General features: G+C 41.9%; 1 protein-coding gene across 5 annotated transcripts in view; it reads right to left on the reverse strand.

The window, feature by feature from the left end:
• TTBK1 (tau tubulin kinase 1) overlaps positions 1–15,985 on the reverse strand; it is a 100,811-nt gene that overhangs the window by 44,090 nt on the left and 40,736 nt on the right. For 4 of the 5 annotated variants that reach the window (XM_053383397.1, XM_053383394.1, XM_053383398.1 and 1 more), the window contains 2 exons: positions 11,388–11,528; positions 9,250–9,354 (listed from right to left, as the gene is read on the reverse strand). In XM_053383397.1, the coding sequence (XP_053239372.1) occupies positions 9,250–9,354; positions 11,388–11,528 (246 nt within the window). Of the gene's footprint in view, positions 1–1,159; positions 1,199–9,249; positions 9,355–11,387; positions 11,529–15,985 lie in introns of those variants that run through there. The other variant, XM_053383399.1, reaches the window with a different exon arrangement.

Here is a 15,985-nt window from a genome sequence, read left to right on the forward strand (position 1 = left end):
TAGTTAACTTGTGGTTTGTTTAACAAACCTTGGCTTATAGTTACATTTGAACCAGGTCATTGTCAGGATCCTGCTGGTTGCCCATAAGCACTGGTTCCCCACTGCACTGACTCATATCCCAGCTGTTATAAACTCCACTGTAATTCCTCACCAAACTAGGAGATTAGGGGTTCTGAATAGCCTATTTGAAATAGTAACCTTCCCCTTCCCACCATTAAGCACTATCACAAGAAGTCTTTTCTAGATAAATAAATTTCATAATTCAGGCTCAGCTACTAAGCAAACTAAGCAAAAAAGGAAGTATTTTGCCCCCATTGGGGTTGAGAACAAAGAAGAATGTGCTAAGGAAAGAACAATACAGATATTTTGTCATAACAGTTGAACCATCCCTTGCTGTTATGGTTAGGATTCCACCACTAAAAAAGCTTGGATTTCATGCTGTCTGCTTCAGAATGAAGTAATTTTAATGGCTATAAACAGGAATTGTCATATTCTGTTCTCCCATAAGTAGTAAGACTCAAGTACAACAATGGGGGAAGCTGCCGTTAAGTTCCAAGTAATCCCCATCCAGGGCAGTCCTGAGCCACTGCAATCTCAGAAAGACCCAGCACTTCAGCCCTATTGAGGTGTTCTCATCCCATATGTAATTAGGAAAAATGGGGGTGACAGTTCTGCCACCACCCTCTCACCCTCTGTGAGCTGAAAGAAAGCAGGGAGGCTTTTCTGCCACAGTAGGTTCCTCGTGCAAGTTAGAACCCGTGTTTATTCCAGGATTCTGAATATTTTCAGGGAGCCTACAAGAACAGAACAGGCTCCCTGCTGCATGTGTTTGGTGGTTAACTTAATGGAGGGTGACAAAGACGGCAATGGTGGTGGAGGAGTTAGCACATGTGGCCTGCACAGAGACATGCAATTCTCATTGTATGGGAGATCAGAACACCTGAATAGGACTTTTTTTGAACTCAGAATGCAGAAGACTCTTGGCCTGTACATCAAGAGTTGAGACATGTCCCAGTCCTGAAAAGCAAAAGAGTATATACCATCAAAAGCCAAAGCAAAAACAAAAGGAGAACTCAGAACTCTAATAATAATTAAAACAAGCAAGCACAAAATAAAGGGGGTGGGGGGAAACCAAGAAGCATCATGATGGCTCACTCACAACTCATGGCTGAGATGGTTACAAGCAGCGGATGGGAAGCCAACGCATCAAACACAGTCTCAAAAAAGGAGCCCAAAAGAACTGTAAAACAAAGAGAAACCCAAAGAAAACCATGACAATAAAAATGCAAAATGGAGAGAAATAAAAACAGAAATGAATTTGAAATCAGGTCAACAATTTCACCATTATTATTATTATTATTATTATTATTATTATTAAATTATTACTATTATTTCCCTTCTCTTGCAGCATGTGCCTTGGCTTCACTGCTCAAATTATCTAAAGCTGGTCACTTTGCAGATACTTTATGCCTGGGTGGCACACAGTGGCTTAGACTTTGGAGCTTGATCTATGTGAGGTAGTACAGAACCTTCTGTCTTCAGGCAGAAAGAGATGCAGTAAAAGCCACATAATCTCCCCGACTCACATGCTCATTGACACTTTCTCAGCCTGAATTTATTGGCATCATTTCTTATTTCTGCCCTGTTGATTTTCGCCATTGTGTCTTGACTGTTACTGCCTATGTCTCTGTCTGAATTGGGTATGGCTAAGTCTGTATTCTCAGGGACCACTCTATTCCACCCCCTTAACAGCCCATATTTATCTAGAACAGCCCTTATTTCCTGCTACCTGTCCCTGTCAAGTCACCATCCCAATCTGTATTTGGGGAAGACTGGAGGCACCTTTTAAAATAGAATTAAGAGTGCAATACTAGAGTTGCCATTCTTTAGAATTCAACACCCACACAGCCACACACACCCCCCCCCCCACAGTATCTAAAAGGCAAAGACAGCAGCAATAGCTCAAGGGAGGTCACAATGGACTCCTTACTGGCAGTGTGAGTTTTCCAGCTTTGCAACTTACAAGGCAGATGTATAGATGAGTGAATTACACAGTAGTTTAGCCATCAGAATTGTTCTTCCCTCCCCCATGCTTTAGGCAGGTGCCCATACCTCTCTTATTTCTACATGGGATGACAGGCACATTAACCCATTTGGCCTTTATTTTGTAAAAACCTGATCTGGGAAATTGGGGGGGGGTGAGGACTTGGTGACATAAAGGATTCAGACAATCATGCCATACTGCAAATTCACAGAACTATTGTTCCCAGAGTTTAAACCTGGCTATTAAAAACTAAGTTTGAACTGGCTACAATGATGCCAGAGCCATTTCAAAAGCAGCCTCACCACTTCATAAATTTATGTTTCTTCATCCAGAAAGTTTGAAGAGGAAGCACAATTCTTATTTTCAAATAATGTGATCAGTGGATTCTCTCTCACTTGCAGAAATATAAAATGCCAATTTACCACTTCCCCTTTATCTCCTAAAAAAATCTCTCAAGATAGCAAATGTTGCTGACTATGCTTGAGTTGTATCTGTTCTGTATTAAATGCAATTATCTCCACTGAGAGACTTAACATTTGTACCATTCTGTTTTAAACATAATTTCTTTGGACCAGTTAACTAACACATTTGCTTCAGAAGGCAGTGCAGGGTGGGCTAAAGTAAAGGAACACATATAGAGTTCTGATATAGAGAGTAAGGACAGTTTTCTAAAATATACAATAGTGTGTGTGAAATAGGATGGTATCCTTGAAGTGATAATTAGCAGTATTACAAGTACATAAAAGTGTCCCTATTTTCATCTGTGAAGCATCAACACTATGCTGTTCTTCAGGGAACTGAAAATATATTTTCCCACAACAACTGACTTTCACACAAGTGGTCAAGTACCATAATAAAGTTGGTGACATTTTGCAGTTCGGTTTTCATCACTTCATGAGCTCAAGCGTAATGGGGTCATAACAAACAAAATCTGAGAGAAAGGTGTAAACACAGCGTGTAGCATTTATCTTAAACTCTTGAAACCTTTTGTTTCCATTTGTATCACAGTATGGGCAACTTCTCTGCCACATCTTTATTAGCCTTTGGTCGGGCTGCCGGCATCAGATAACAATGCACTAGCACTGGCCATTCTGGTTGCAGACAATTTAAGCATGGAAATCACAATGTGTTGCCATTTATATTCCTGAGTTATTAATGCAATATTGTTAATAGTATGCAACAATGCACTGATGTCTAACTTAAGTCACTCAGCTGTGCCGCAATCAGATCCAGCACTCACGAGGCTATTTTATTAAAACAGTTCTGCTCCAATATGTATTTCAAAATGTATTAGAAGATTAGAAAACCAAGATTAGAAAATGCCTGTATCAGCAACTACATTTTTAAGTATTTGCACTGATGTGCCAATTTTAGATGGAACCTGGTCATGTAACAATTAAAAACATAATCTTCTTTAATTAGGGTTTTGGTTTCTGCTTCTTTCAACTTTCACACCTGATCAGGCATTCTCTTTCCTAATATTCAGCCTCAGCCATACAGATACACACAGACACAAAACTGCACTTACAAATACATACAATATCCTCAGTCAAGCATTGCAAACTACTGCAGTGCGGTCTGAATCACGAGGAGACAGAGCTCTAATCAATGGTCTAGGGCTGACTCAGCAGAAGCAGCAGCATGCAAAACACAGCAGCGCATTGCCAATTCATGCAAACAGGAGAAGCTTGCCATGACAAAAATGCTGCTTTCCCCTTGCCATTCCATGAAAGATAAAGCAGCAAAGATGTATTCAGCAGAGAGCTTCAAGAGAATGGGAGAGTTGTGCTAATAATAGAAGTGCGGGTCAGTTTTCAAACAGAGAACCAGAGCTTGCATTGTGAGAAAAGCATTATGAATTAAAGGCTACTGAACTGCTGGCAAGAGTAATACTAATTCCTATATTCAGGCATCTGGTTGACAACATGAATTCAGAATGAAAGCCTAGTATGGTAGAGCACATTGCTAAACTTATGCATGATGACAAATATTGAGAAGCATTTTCACATCACTACTTTACATGGTAAACTTTGTTTGAATGGATAACATCTGTAAAACAGATAAAGTAGGCAGATTTTGCTGAATTACAATTTCATGCTACCCTACGTATAAGCAGAATAACATTACAGCAAACAAATACATTACAACTATAAGAGGGCTGTTTCTTTTGAATTAATTCTTTGTGTTTATCTAGAATTGCAGCCCTGAACCCATTGCTACAGAACCAGAATCCTCATTGTCCATTTTCTTCAAAGGAAAAAAGTAGAATAGTTGGGAGGCGGTCCATTAAAGGCAAGTGAAAGAACCATTATTACAGATAAATAAGCCTTTTTATTTACTCATGCTCTAATCTAGTTGAAGAGCAAGCCATAAAATATTGCAAAAATTGCCCTCCCTAAAGTTTCAGCTCTTCTGATTTATGCCTCAATCATGTAAAGGAAGCATGGCTTTACAGGCTACATGACTTGCATTTAAAACCTGTAACTTGTTTAAGTACCCTCTATCTTAAGTAATTGGTTCTGGACAATGAACAATGTGACTTTTACAGTGAGGGGGGAAAGTACAGTCATACCTCAGGTTGAAGTAGCTTCGGGTTAAGCATTTTCAGGTGACCCGGAATTAACGAGTGTGTTACTTCCGGGTTTTGCTGCTCGTGCATGCACAGACGCTCAAAATGACGTCAAGCGCATGTGTAAAAGCGGCAAATCGTGACCCCCGAGCGCGCAGATGTGGGTTGCGTTCGCTTCAGGATGCAAACGGGGCTCCAGAATGGATCCCATTCACATCCAGAGGTACCACTGTATTTGATCCCCTGCTAAATTTGCCCGTTTGCCCTCTGACAAAGAAATGACCAGTCCATAATTTTATTGGTAGGTTTATTGTAGCTGTGAGAGACAGAATAACGACAGGAAAACCCCCAGAAACCCAGAAGACAAAAGTCTGAGATTGATGTGCATTATAATGAGTGAAATAAGTATTTGATCCCTTTGTAAAAGATGACTTAGTACTTGGTGGCAAAACCCTTGGTTGGCAATTACAGAGGTCACCAGGTTTACACACATCTCAGGAGGTATTTTGTCCCACTCGTCTTTGCAGATCCTCTCCAAGTCAGTAAGATTTTGAGGCTGATGTGTAGCTACTCGAACCTTCAGCTCCCTCCACAGATTTTCAATGGGATTAAGGTCTGGAGACTGGCTAGGCCACTCCAGGACCTTATGGACGGGTCATTTCTTTGTCAGAGGGCAAACGGGCAAATTTAGCAGGGGATCAAATACTTTCCACCCCTCAATGTAACTACTTAGAAGAAGAAACATTGTGGCATTTTGCTAACTGCAACCTTCATCAAATGTGCAAAGTAGACTCCAATGGTGGCATGCAAGTGGGTTGAGGTACACTTGGCGGACAAACAATTAGCAAATTACATTACAAATATATAGCAACGCCCTGCACAGAAGCTGGACTTCCATTATACTTTCCTTTCAAACCCACAATCTACCTGTCCACTTTCCAGCAGGACAACTAAGAAGGCAAATGAGAGTTTGACCATCAGCAGCCAACTATTCAAACTAATGCTATAGAAGAAAGAGTACTAATTGGATGTTCTGCTCTGCACTCTGCTATCTACCAAGTAGGGTGACATGATGCTGGGCTCTGTGAGGTCTGCTGTGGACGAGGTCATGTGCTAGGCGGACTATCTTTAAACAGTACTGTATAGAAAGATTGAGCTCCATTACAAAGCTTTGTGTCAGAGGAGCAGTGACTACCTGGGAATCTGTTGATGAAGCTTAGAATAGCAGTGACTTTTTTTCTTTTTTCTTTTTTGCTGCAGCAGCACACTGTTCCCTCATGCTAAGCTTGTGGTCTACTAAAACCCCAGATCCTTTTCTTATAGTACCAGAAAGTCAGGTCCCACCCCCCATTCATATATTTGTGCAGCTTGTTCTGCCTAAGGGTAGAACCTTACATTTGTCCCTACTGAAATTCATTTTGTTAGTTTGGGCCCAGTTCTCCAATCTGTTACAGACATTTTCAATCCCAATTCCATCTTCTGCAGCAATAGTTACCCTTCCTAGTTTGTTGCCATCTGCAAATGGGATGATCATCCTCTCAATTCCTTTTAAGTTTACTGCATCTTTTACCATTATCCATCTGTTGTATGTCCATAGTTACCATAGTATCCAAGTCAATTGGATACTTTATAGACATTGAACAACAACGGGCCCAGGACAGAACCCCCTGCTTGTAACTTCATTCCAGGATGATGAGGAAGCATTAGTGAACACTCTTTGGGTTCAGTCAGTCAACCAGCTACTAATCCATCTAAAAATGACCTCATTCAACTCACATCTTACCAGCTTCCTTACAAGAATATCATGGGGGGACTTTGTCAGAAGCCTTACTGAAATCAAAATACACTATATCCATTCTCCTGATCCACCAAGCTTGTAGCTCTATCAAAAAAAGAAATGAAATTCACCTGGGAAGACACGTTTTTGAGAAACCTATGCTGGGTCTTAGTAATCACATCATCCATTTCTAAGTGATCATAGACCAACTGTTGAAATATCTGTTCTAGGACTTTCCTGGTACAGTGGTACCTCGGGTTAAGTACTTAATTCGTTCCGGAGGTCCGTACTTAACCTGAAACTGTTCTTAACCTGAAGCACCACTTTAGCTAATGGGGCCTCCTGCTGCTGCCGCGCTGCTGGAGCACAATTTCTGTTCTTATCCCGAAGCAAAGTTCTTAACCTGAAGCACTATTTCTGGGTTAGCGGAGTCTGTAACCTGAAGCGTATGTAACCTGAAGTGTATGTAACCTGAGGTACCACTGTATTGATGTCAAGCTCACCAGTCAGTAGTTACCTAAGTCTTCTTTTCCCCCCTTTTGAAGAAGGCGACAACATTTGCCTGCCTCTCATCTGCAGGGACCTTACCTATTCTCCAGGAATTCTCAAAGATTACAGACGAAGACTCACAAGCTCCTTTAGTACACTTGGGTGCAGCTCATCAGGCCCTGGAGATTTGAATCCACTCTAAGTACCTAGGTGTACCCTAAACCACCATTTTTACTATATTGGGCTGCAGCTCCCTTCTTGCATCACTTATTATGTTATCACCAGGTTGGGCACTGCTTCTCTTTTGGGTAAAGAGAGATAGAAAGCAAGCGTTGAGCAGTTCCACCTTCTCTCTGTCATCCAATAGCATTTCTTCATTAAGAAGGACTTGTTTGTCCTTCCTCCTGCTTCAAACACAGCCAAAGAAACATTTATTATTAATTTTAACCTCTTTTTTCAAGCCTGAACTCATTCTGAGCTTTGGCCTGCCTGACCTTCTTCCTGTTGGATACTCTTGAATACTCTTCCTTCATGATTTCCCTTTTTACCCATTTCTTACATGTGCCCTTCTTAAATCTCAGCTCATCTGTAAGCTCCTTATGCAGCCATCAGAAGTTGGGCAGCTTGCATAAATCTATGGCTGATAGCAGCTGAGTCATGAAATGAAGATGTCAGGTTTTTTAAAAGGACAAGGGCGGAGGAGAACAGGAATTAGACTGCTTGAGTCCTTAAGGCCTTATAGGATCCAGGAGGAGAGCACTGGGTGGGTGGGAGATTCATGCAATGCCGTTTTTAAAAAATAACCCTTTAACCCTGTATTGCATTGTGGGAGAAGGATGAGAAAGAAACAAGTTCTGGGCAAGCAAGCCTCAAAATAGCTCTATTAAGCTTCTTTTTCAGGCTGCTTAGAGCACAGAAGAGCAGCACTCCTGGTTAGGTGTTGGGGATGCACTGCAACATTTGTTGCAGGCTGCACTTATTTTAATCTACATTTCATACATGGCATCCTTTTATTAATACCTTAGTATTATGAACTATGATGCAATCAATGGATATCAGTCTCCATACTTTATTTTAATATTTATTCATTTTCCCACTGATCTGCTGGCAATGTTAATCTCTCTGAGGTAATCACAGAGCATGCAGACACAAGATAGCCTAGAGAGTCAGAAACAAAACATCTTAAACACCGGGAAAACTGTAGACCACGTGGAGTGAGATAGGAGAGTGCTGCTTCTTACATGCTTCTGATAGACTTCAAATTCTCTTTAGCAGTGGATCAGCTTATTGAGAAAAACATTGCCCTCCTCCCAACTCTGAACATACAGAGCTCCTTCATGTTCACAAAAGGCCCCTGCAAGGAAGCACCTTGCAGGCAAGAAACATCATTATGTGCCTCAGAACACCAGTGACAGAGGATGCTGACTCGCCTCTACATACCGTATTTTTTGCACCATAACACTCACTTTTTTCCTCCTAGAAAGTAAGGGGAAATGTCTGTGCGTGTTATGGAGCGAATGCCTGCGGGTGGCGGGGGGATCTGCTGCAGTCGTGAGCAGAGGATCCATGGTTCCCCTTCCTTTCCTCCTCCGTGGTTACAAAGCATGGATCCACATGGATCCTCAGGATTTTTGCATTGGGCTACTCCAAACTCACTGTCAGATCACATGTCTGTGGCCACAGCATGAACCACAAAAATCACATATCCACTATTTCGTTTAGAATATTTTTTTTCTTGTTTTCCTCCTCTAAAAACTATGTGCGTGTTATGGTCTGGTGCGTGTTATAGAGCGAAAAATACGGTACCTGCTGATAATGCTGAAACCATAAAGAAGGAAGGTGGAAAAGGCCACAGGGTGAAAACAATTTTTTTGTTTGTTTGTTTGTTTGTTTTAAAAGAGAACACCTCAAAATGATGGAGAAAATTAGTTCCAAAATAACACCCCCCAACTTTCCAACTTCCCACACCAGACATGTTTAAAAAATGGGAGCTTCAGGAAAAGTAAACTAATGAAACAATGTGAACTTTTTAAAACAGCACTTCTCTTTCCTTTGGTTTTGAGCCAAGACACTGAGCAACAGGCACATGTATACCTTACAGCGAAGGGTGGGTAATAAAGGAAAATAATAATAATAATAATAATAATAATAATAATAATAATAATAATAATAATAATAGAAAAACCATGTTTTCAAAAGAAATACAGTCTCTCTGTTACGACAGGGAGAACCTGATAGGTTCAGTTTCTATCCCATCAAGGGTACCTGCCCAACCAGCATCAACAGTATTGTGAGAATGAATTAACATAATCAGGATTTGTTTGAAATATTTATAATCCCCCATAGAAATGGGAAAAAAGCATCACTTACAGGCCGGACTTCACCGTTGGTATTGGTATACTGTCGAGCCAGACCAAAATCTAACATATAGCATTTTCTGTAGGTTGAGGGGAGGCGTCCCATGGCAAAGTTGGACTAGAGAAAAACAGAAGGATAGGAAGAGTTGGGGAAAATATGTATTTTTCACATGTAATAAGAGAGATCATACCAGTTATTAATATAATTATGCTTAAAGTTATCAGCCACTTGCTACAAAGATATCTGCAGCCCCAGCTACTAATCAACCCTGTTTTCTAGCTTAAGATTGCTTCAATAATTGCAGCTCATCCCAAATGCTGTAGCTTCCCCTGGCTTACATCCTCTGAAAACCAGTTTCATTTTCATCTTACCTTTAGACAGTGTTTGCAGTAATCCATATGCTCAGTACAAAAAAATACTTCTAATTGTTAAACAATTGCCTAGTAAAGTTTTTCCTTTTATCAAAACAAAGAAAAAATAACACAACATGACCTAAATTGCTTTGAAGATGAAGCCAAGATGGACCAAGGCCTCCCACTCAACCCACATGAATTGAAATTTACTTAGCACACTCAGTTGGAACTCCCCGGGCTGTGCAGCGCCATGATCGTGTTGCTGCGGCAATTGTGTTGGCATGGCAATTGTGGTGGTGGGTGCTCCACAACTTTAGGTGGGTTTTCAGCAAGTTCCACCACCGATTGTTGCTGCTTTCTGGACCTCTCATGGAGGAGGTACATGAAGAAGGGCCCTCAGATGATTGCAGGACTCAGGTTGGTTCATATGGGGAAAGGAGGTCATTGAGGTATTGCAGTCCTGAGCCATTTAAGGCTTTATAGGTCAAAACCCGCACCTTTCTTAGTATTATTATTATTATTATTATTATTATTATTACTACTATTACTATTGTCCTCTATTCAATTTGTATACTGCCCTTCATACAAAGCTCCCAGGGCGGTTCACAAACGAAAAATATAAAATGAGAAAACAAAATACAGAATAAAACAAAAACATAAACAAACCAATGACACCCCCCCCAACATGTTTAAAAAGCCATAGATTGTTAATCAGCCAAATAGCTGGTTGAAGAGAAATATTTTAGCCTGGCGTCTAAAGATATGTAATGAAGGTACCAGGCAAACCTGCCTGGGGAAAGCATTCCACAAATGGGAAGCTACCATAGAAAAGGCCCGTTATTGTGTTGCTACCCTCCAGACCTCTCAGGGAGGAGGTAGACAAATAAGGGCCTCAGAGGATGATCACAGGGTACAGGTTGGTTCATATGGGGAGAGACTGTCCTTGGGATATCATGGTCCTGAGCCATTTAGGGCTTTATAGGTCAAAACTACTCGGCAGCCAGTATAGATGGGCCACGTTCCGTATAATATGCTCAAACCTTCTTGCCATGGTGAGCAAGCTGGCTGCCAAATTCTGCACCAGCTGAAGTTTCCAGACCACCTTCAATTTCTTTTTAAAATAGGTGGGATACAAGTTTTAAATATAAATTTAAATAAATGCCAACTGCTTTGAGACAGGGTAATGTATCGCTAGCACTGGATCAACGTGTTCTCAGTGTAGAACTGACACTTGGGTTTTATCTCTGCTATCTGGAAAACCCTCTGGCATACTGATACATTAAACCCACAACAGTTTACCCCCAGTTTAAAAGAATCCTAAGAACCATAGTTTGGGGAGGGAATTCTCTGCAAGAGAGTCCTGGACAGCCTCATACAATTACTGTTCCTGGTATTCTTTGGGAAGAAGTAATTCTTAAACCAATTAATGAAATCTGTAATGAAACTCCTAACCTTCTCACATTGCCTCTTTCTGTACACTATTTGCAAAGTGCAAATTATCAAAGTCTATTAAGCTGGCCATGCATGTGACTGAGGCATGGACCTTGCTATTCACAAGTTATACGCACTGGATGGTTGCCACCCTGCCCAAATCAAGCTTCATATAGTAAAAGGAAGGAATCAAACACCCCTGAGGAACAGCACTGTATCAACTGGATGGCTGCCATTTTTTTCCTGAATTACAGGGATAACTATCCTCTCACTTAATAGTAAAGTTCTTGGATAAAATAACAGCATCAACAACAGGAAATGCAAACTCTGTAAGTAGGGAAAACAAGGTCATTGCAAACTACTCACAGGCTTGATGTCTCGGTGCAAAAATCCCACTGAATGAATGGCTTCTATAGATTCTAGAATCTGTTTGCCTAATCGGAGGGTTGTGCTCAGTGTAAAAGTTCCCCGCGGCTGGCTTCTTCTGAGGTCTGCAAGATTCCGGCCCTGAAAGAGGTGTATACTGGTTTTATAGCACTAATTTTCCAGCATCAGTTACAACACAGTAGCTAAATACAATCCACGGGAAAATGGGGGGGGGGGAATATCCTCTCTGTTCAGGCTTGGCATTTTTTAGTAGCCCAGATTATTGTGCATTCAGTCTGGAAAAGTGGAAGGCACAACTAGGCATGCTGTGATCAGATTTCCTGCTGTTTTTTCTCTCTATCAAAGCTCAATGGAAACTTGGTGTGGGGAGGAATCGGATCAGGATGGTGGAATTGGGTGAACACTCCCTCTCCTTCTGCACTACCCCCACTGTTTTCTTGATTGAAATCACACTAAAAAATCTGCGGTTTGCTCATGGGAGTGAGAATATATAGATAGATGCCTTTTTAAAAAATGCAAGAGGTCACTAGCTCTCTCACATCAAACAACTGTCTAAGTTCGGCTTTAGGAAAGTTCCCCAAAATGCTTTGCCAAGGGCACATGAAAACCAAGGCTAGCAAATAAAGTGAGCTTGAAAATGGGATTAGACTAATTAGTGGAGGATAAGGTTACTAGTCAGGGTGGCTATATATAACGCTGAATATCACAGGCAGAATTCCTCCAAATACCACTTGCCAGGGAACATGAACTAGAGAGTGATGCTGCACTCATGCCTTGTTTGTGGGCTTCCCAAGAGCTTCTCGCTGGCCATTGTGCAAACAGAATGCTAGACTAGATGGGATTCAGCAGGGCTCTTCTTTCTTTTAAATACCGTATTTTTTGCTCTATAAGACTCACTTTTTCCCTCCTAAAAAGTAAGGGGAAATGTGTGTGCGTCTTATGGAGCGAATGCAGGCTGCACAGCTATCCCAAAAGCCAGAACAGCAAGAGGGATTGCTGCTTTCACTGCTCAGCGTAAAAGCAGCAATCCCTCTTGCTGTTCTGGCTTCTGAGATTCAGAATATTTTTTTCTTGTTTTCCTCCACCAAAAACTAGACGCGTCTTGTGGTCTGGTGCGTCTTATAGAGCGAAAAATATGGTATTTTTATTTGATTTTACTTTAGCTAATAGTAACAAATGAAACTGAGCGAGCAGCACTATTTCCAGATAATCAGCAGCCCAAAAAGAAAAGCTTTCTTACATCAAACTGAGCAACAGTCCTACCACCGCACAATGAAGTCCAACCCAAAACATCTCTCCAGAGGAGCCCATGTGTTGATTGAGTCAATCAATCATGTTCTTTATGTGGAGCATAAGTAATAAAGCAATGCCAGCTTCAACAAAAACTATCTTTGCCTATCATTAGATTTCACTGTGCTTCAACCTATTTTGATAGGTTTTCCATTATGGCAAGCAACCGTATTTGTTGGTACTACTTCACCTGTTCTTCCCCACTTTTTAGCAATTGTTAATGTGGCTGCAAGAAACAAGATGACCAAGAGTCCCTTATGCAAAACATATTGCCCTGTTCCTTTCCAAGATGGGTAAGAGAGAGTGTGTTGGATTGGGTTGATGTATTTGACCAGTTCTTAATCCCATTTTGTGCAAAACTAGTTCCCAACCCCTTTTTAATTGCAGCACAATTAATTGCAGCACCACATATGAAGGCTATTGACTGTCACCCTACATTCTGACCAACACATGGGCTGCAGGAGTCCAAGATCCTGTTCAGGGTGTGGGGAATCAGGTACCAGGTATCTGGTGGAATGGAACTCCACAACCCAACTTTCAAAGTCTTTTGATTTTACTCTACCCTAACTCTCTTTGCCCCCACTTCTTCCATCTCCTTTCTGAATACTGCTGGAATTATGGGCAACTTTTCCCCCTTCCATTCATCTTTAATCAGTACCATATCTGTGCTGTCAGTTACCCTTTCCTTAGTAATGGAGATTCTACCAAGCACGCATTTGACGCATATCTTCCCATGATGGGTCTCTCCCCATCACTGTCTTTCATGCTCAAATATGGACAGAATCTAACCAATGACCTTTCAATTGAAGTCCTCCTTTTTGGCCATCGAAAATGATTCTGCTTACCAGCAGGAAAGTTTTCCATCCGGATATATCCTTACTTAGCTATTACTTTTCATCTACATAACCATGCACCGCCTAGTCACTAACTGATCACATGTTTCAAGCTGGAATCTTAAATTGGAAAAAATGCAACACACTTTTTTCCAGAAGTCATAACATTAAACAAATAAGGCAATTCATAACGAATCTTCCAAACACACAGAATCTGGCAACAGTGATTTCTCCTCACTTGAACTCTCCATAAAAATGTCTGGATGCACTCTACAATCAAAACTAATCCCAGAAACAGAATCACCTTTCCGATTTGATACTTCTCATACTTGGAACAGACTCAGTTGTAAAAGCTCTTCTTAAAATTTCAATACCTAGCTTAAGAAGTCTGACTATAAAGAGATACTCTGCATCCATATTCATGCTTAAAATACAGATACTAATTCCTCACAAAGCCTCAGCAGGCGGAAAAACTGTTGAGAATCTTTCTGCAAACATACATACAACCTGGGGAAAGAGAAAATGTATTTCCCATATGAGGAAAAGTTACAATTGCCGGGGGGGGGGGCTTTTTAGTTTAGAAGAAAAGATGAGAAAGGTATGGCAGAGGTGTATAAAATTATGGACGATGCAGATAAAGTTAACAGGTCTTTCTCCATCTTCCTTCATACTAGAACCTGGGGTCATCTTATAAAGCTGAAGAACAGACAAAAAGAAGTACCGCTTCAACGGGGCAGAGTTACATTATGCAATTCAGTGGGAATGTCCTCCAACTTAAACAGGTTTAAAAGGGGATTAGACAAATCCATGGAGGATAAAGTTCTGAATGACTACGAGTCATGCTGGCAGTCTACTTCTGCCAGAATCAAGGGTACAATAGCTCTGAATCTCAGTCACAAGGGAGCATCAGTGCTGTTGAGCTCTTATCCTGCTAGTGGTTTTCCTGTTGTACTTAATTGTTCGTATGAGATGTTGTGAGCTACTTTGGGCACTATTTTGTGGAAAGGTGGCATACAAATAAACAGATGATGGTGATGATGAAATAAGCTACTAGCTCAGTGTAAGGGGTTTATGCTGCCAAAGCTAGCAGAGATAATGTTCCCAGCACACAGCCATTTCTGTCTTGAAAATTTATTGCCAAAAGTTCAAAGCAGTTACAAGAGTTCAAAAAAACACGTCCATGTCTAGCTCAGTCAGATGTCTCGACTGCCAATCTTTTACTCCTCCTCCCCCAGCAGGCCCATAGCCGCAGTGCACGCCTCCTACTTCCTCTGATCTGGGAGAAGCTAGTTCCGGGCACTGGCTCCCCCCTCCCTATTTCCTCCTCTGAGTCGGATGAGAGACTGCTGATTAGCTCTTTAGGCTCTCTGTAATTGCCTCTCTCCCCTCTCGGCTTTTCAGCCGTTCCCACTTCCCTGACACTCAGATAGGCCATTGGTCTGATCCAGTTGGGTTCTCCGTATACAGTGGTGCCTCGCAAGACGAAATTAATTCGTTCCGCAAGTTTTTTCTTCTTGCGAGTTTTTCGTCTTGCGAAGCACGGTTTCCCATAGGAATGCATTGAAAATCAATCAATGTGTTCCTATGGAAACCGCCTTCAGACCAGGTCCGGGGACAGTCTGTCCCCCGACCTCTTCTGAAGGCTGGGGGGGGGGGGGACAAGGGCTTTTCTTCCCACCGCCAGCCTTCAGAAGGCTGTTCTGAAGGCTGGCGGTGGGAAGAAAAGCCCTTCTCCCCACCTCCCACCCCGCAAGCTCCGGGGACAGGAGGGCTTTCCTCCCGACTGCCAGCATTTTAAAAGCCCCCAGGACAGCGGACACTTCTCCGCTGTCCCGGGGGCTTTTAAAATGCTGGCGGGCGGCAGCAAAGCATTCGCTGCCGCCCGCCAGCATTTTCAGATCGCCCCGGGACAGCAGAGAAGTCTCCGCTGTCCCGGGGGCTTTTAAAATGCTGGCAGGTGGCAGCGAAGCGTTCGCTGCCGCCCGCCAGCATTTTCAGATCGCCCGGGACAGCGGAGAAGTCTCCGCTGTCCCGGGAAGGCAGGCGGGGGGAGCAAAGACTTTTGCCGCCCGCCGGCCTTCAGAAGAGGTCCTGGACCTCTTCTGAAGGCCGGCGGAGATTTCCCTATGGGCTTTCTTCTTGCGAAGCAAGCCCATAGGGAAATTCGTTTTGCGAAGCACCTCTAAAACGGAAAACTCTTTCGTCTTGCGAGTTTTTCGTTTTGCGAGGCGTTCGTCTTGCGAGGCACCACTGTATTCTTCTTTGCTCTCTATGAATTAATTTAAATTTTTGTCTTAAAGACTTATCTTTTTAAATTAAATAGTGTCACCACTAGCTTGAACACCTCTGCACTAGTTCACACACGTAGGTACTTTACTAAATCCCTTAACCACTGAAAACTTCATGAATCCATGAACTGTATCAATTGAATTGCCTTTGTAGCACTTGAGTTTG

Source organism: Podarcis raffonei, chromosome 3 (genome assembly GCF_027172205.1).
Source record: "Podarcis raffonei isolate rPodRaf1 chromosome 3, rPodRaf1.pri, whole genome shotgun sequence".
NCBI lineage: Eukaryota > Metazoa > Chordata > Lepidosauria > Squamata > Lacertidae > Podarcis > Podarcis raffonei.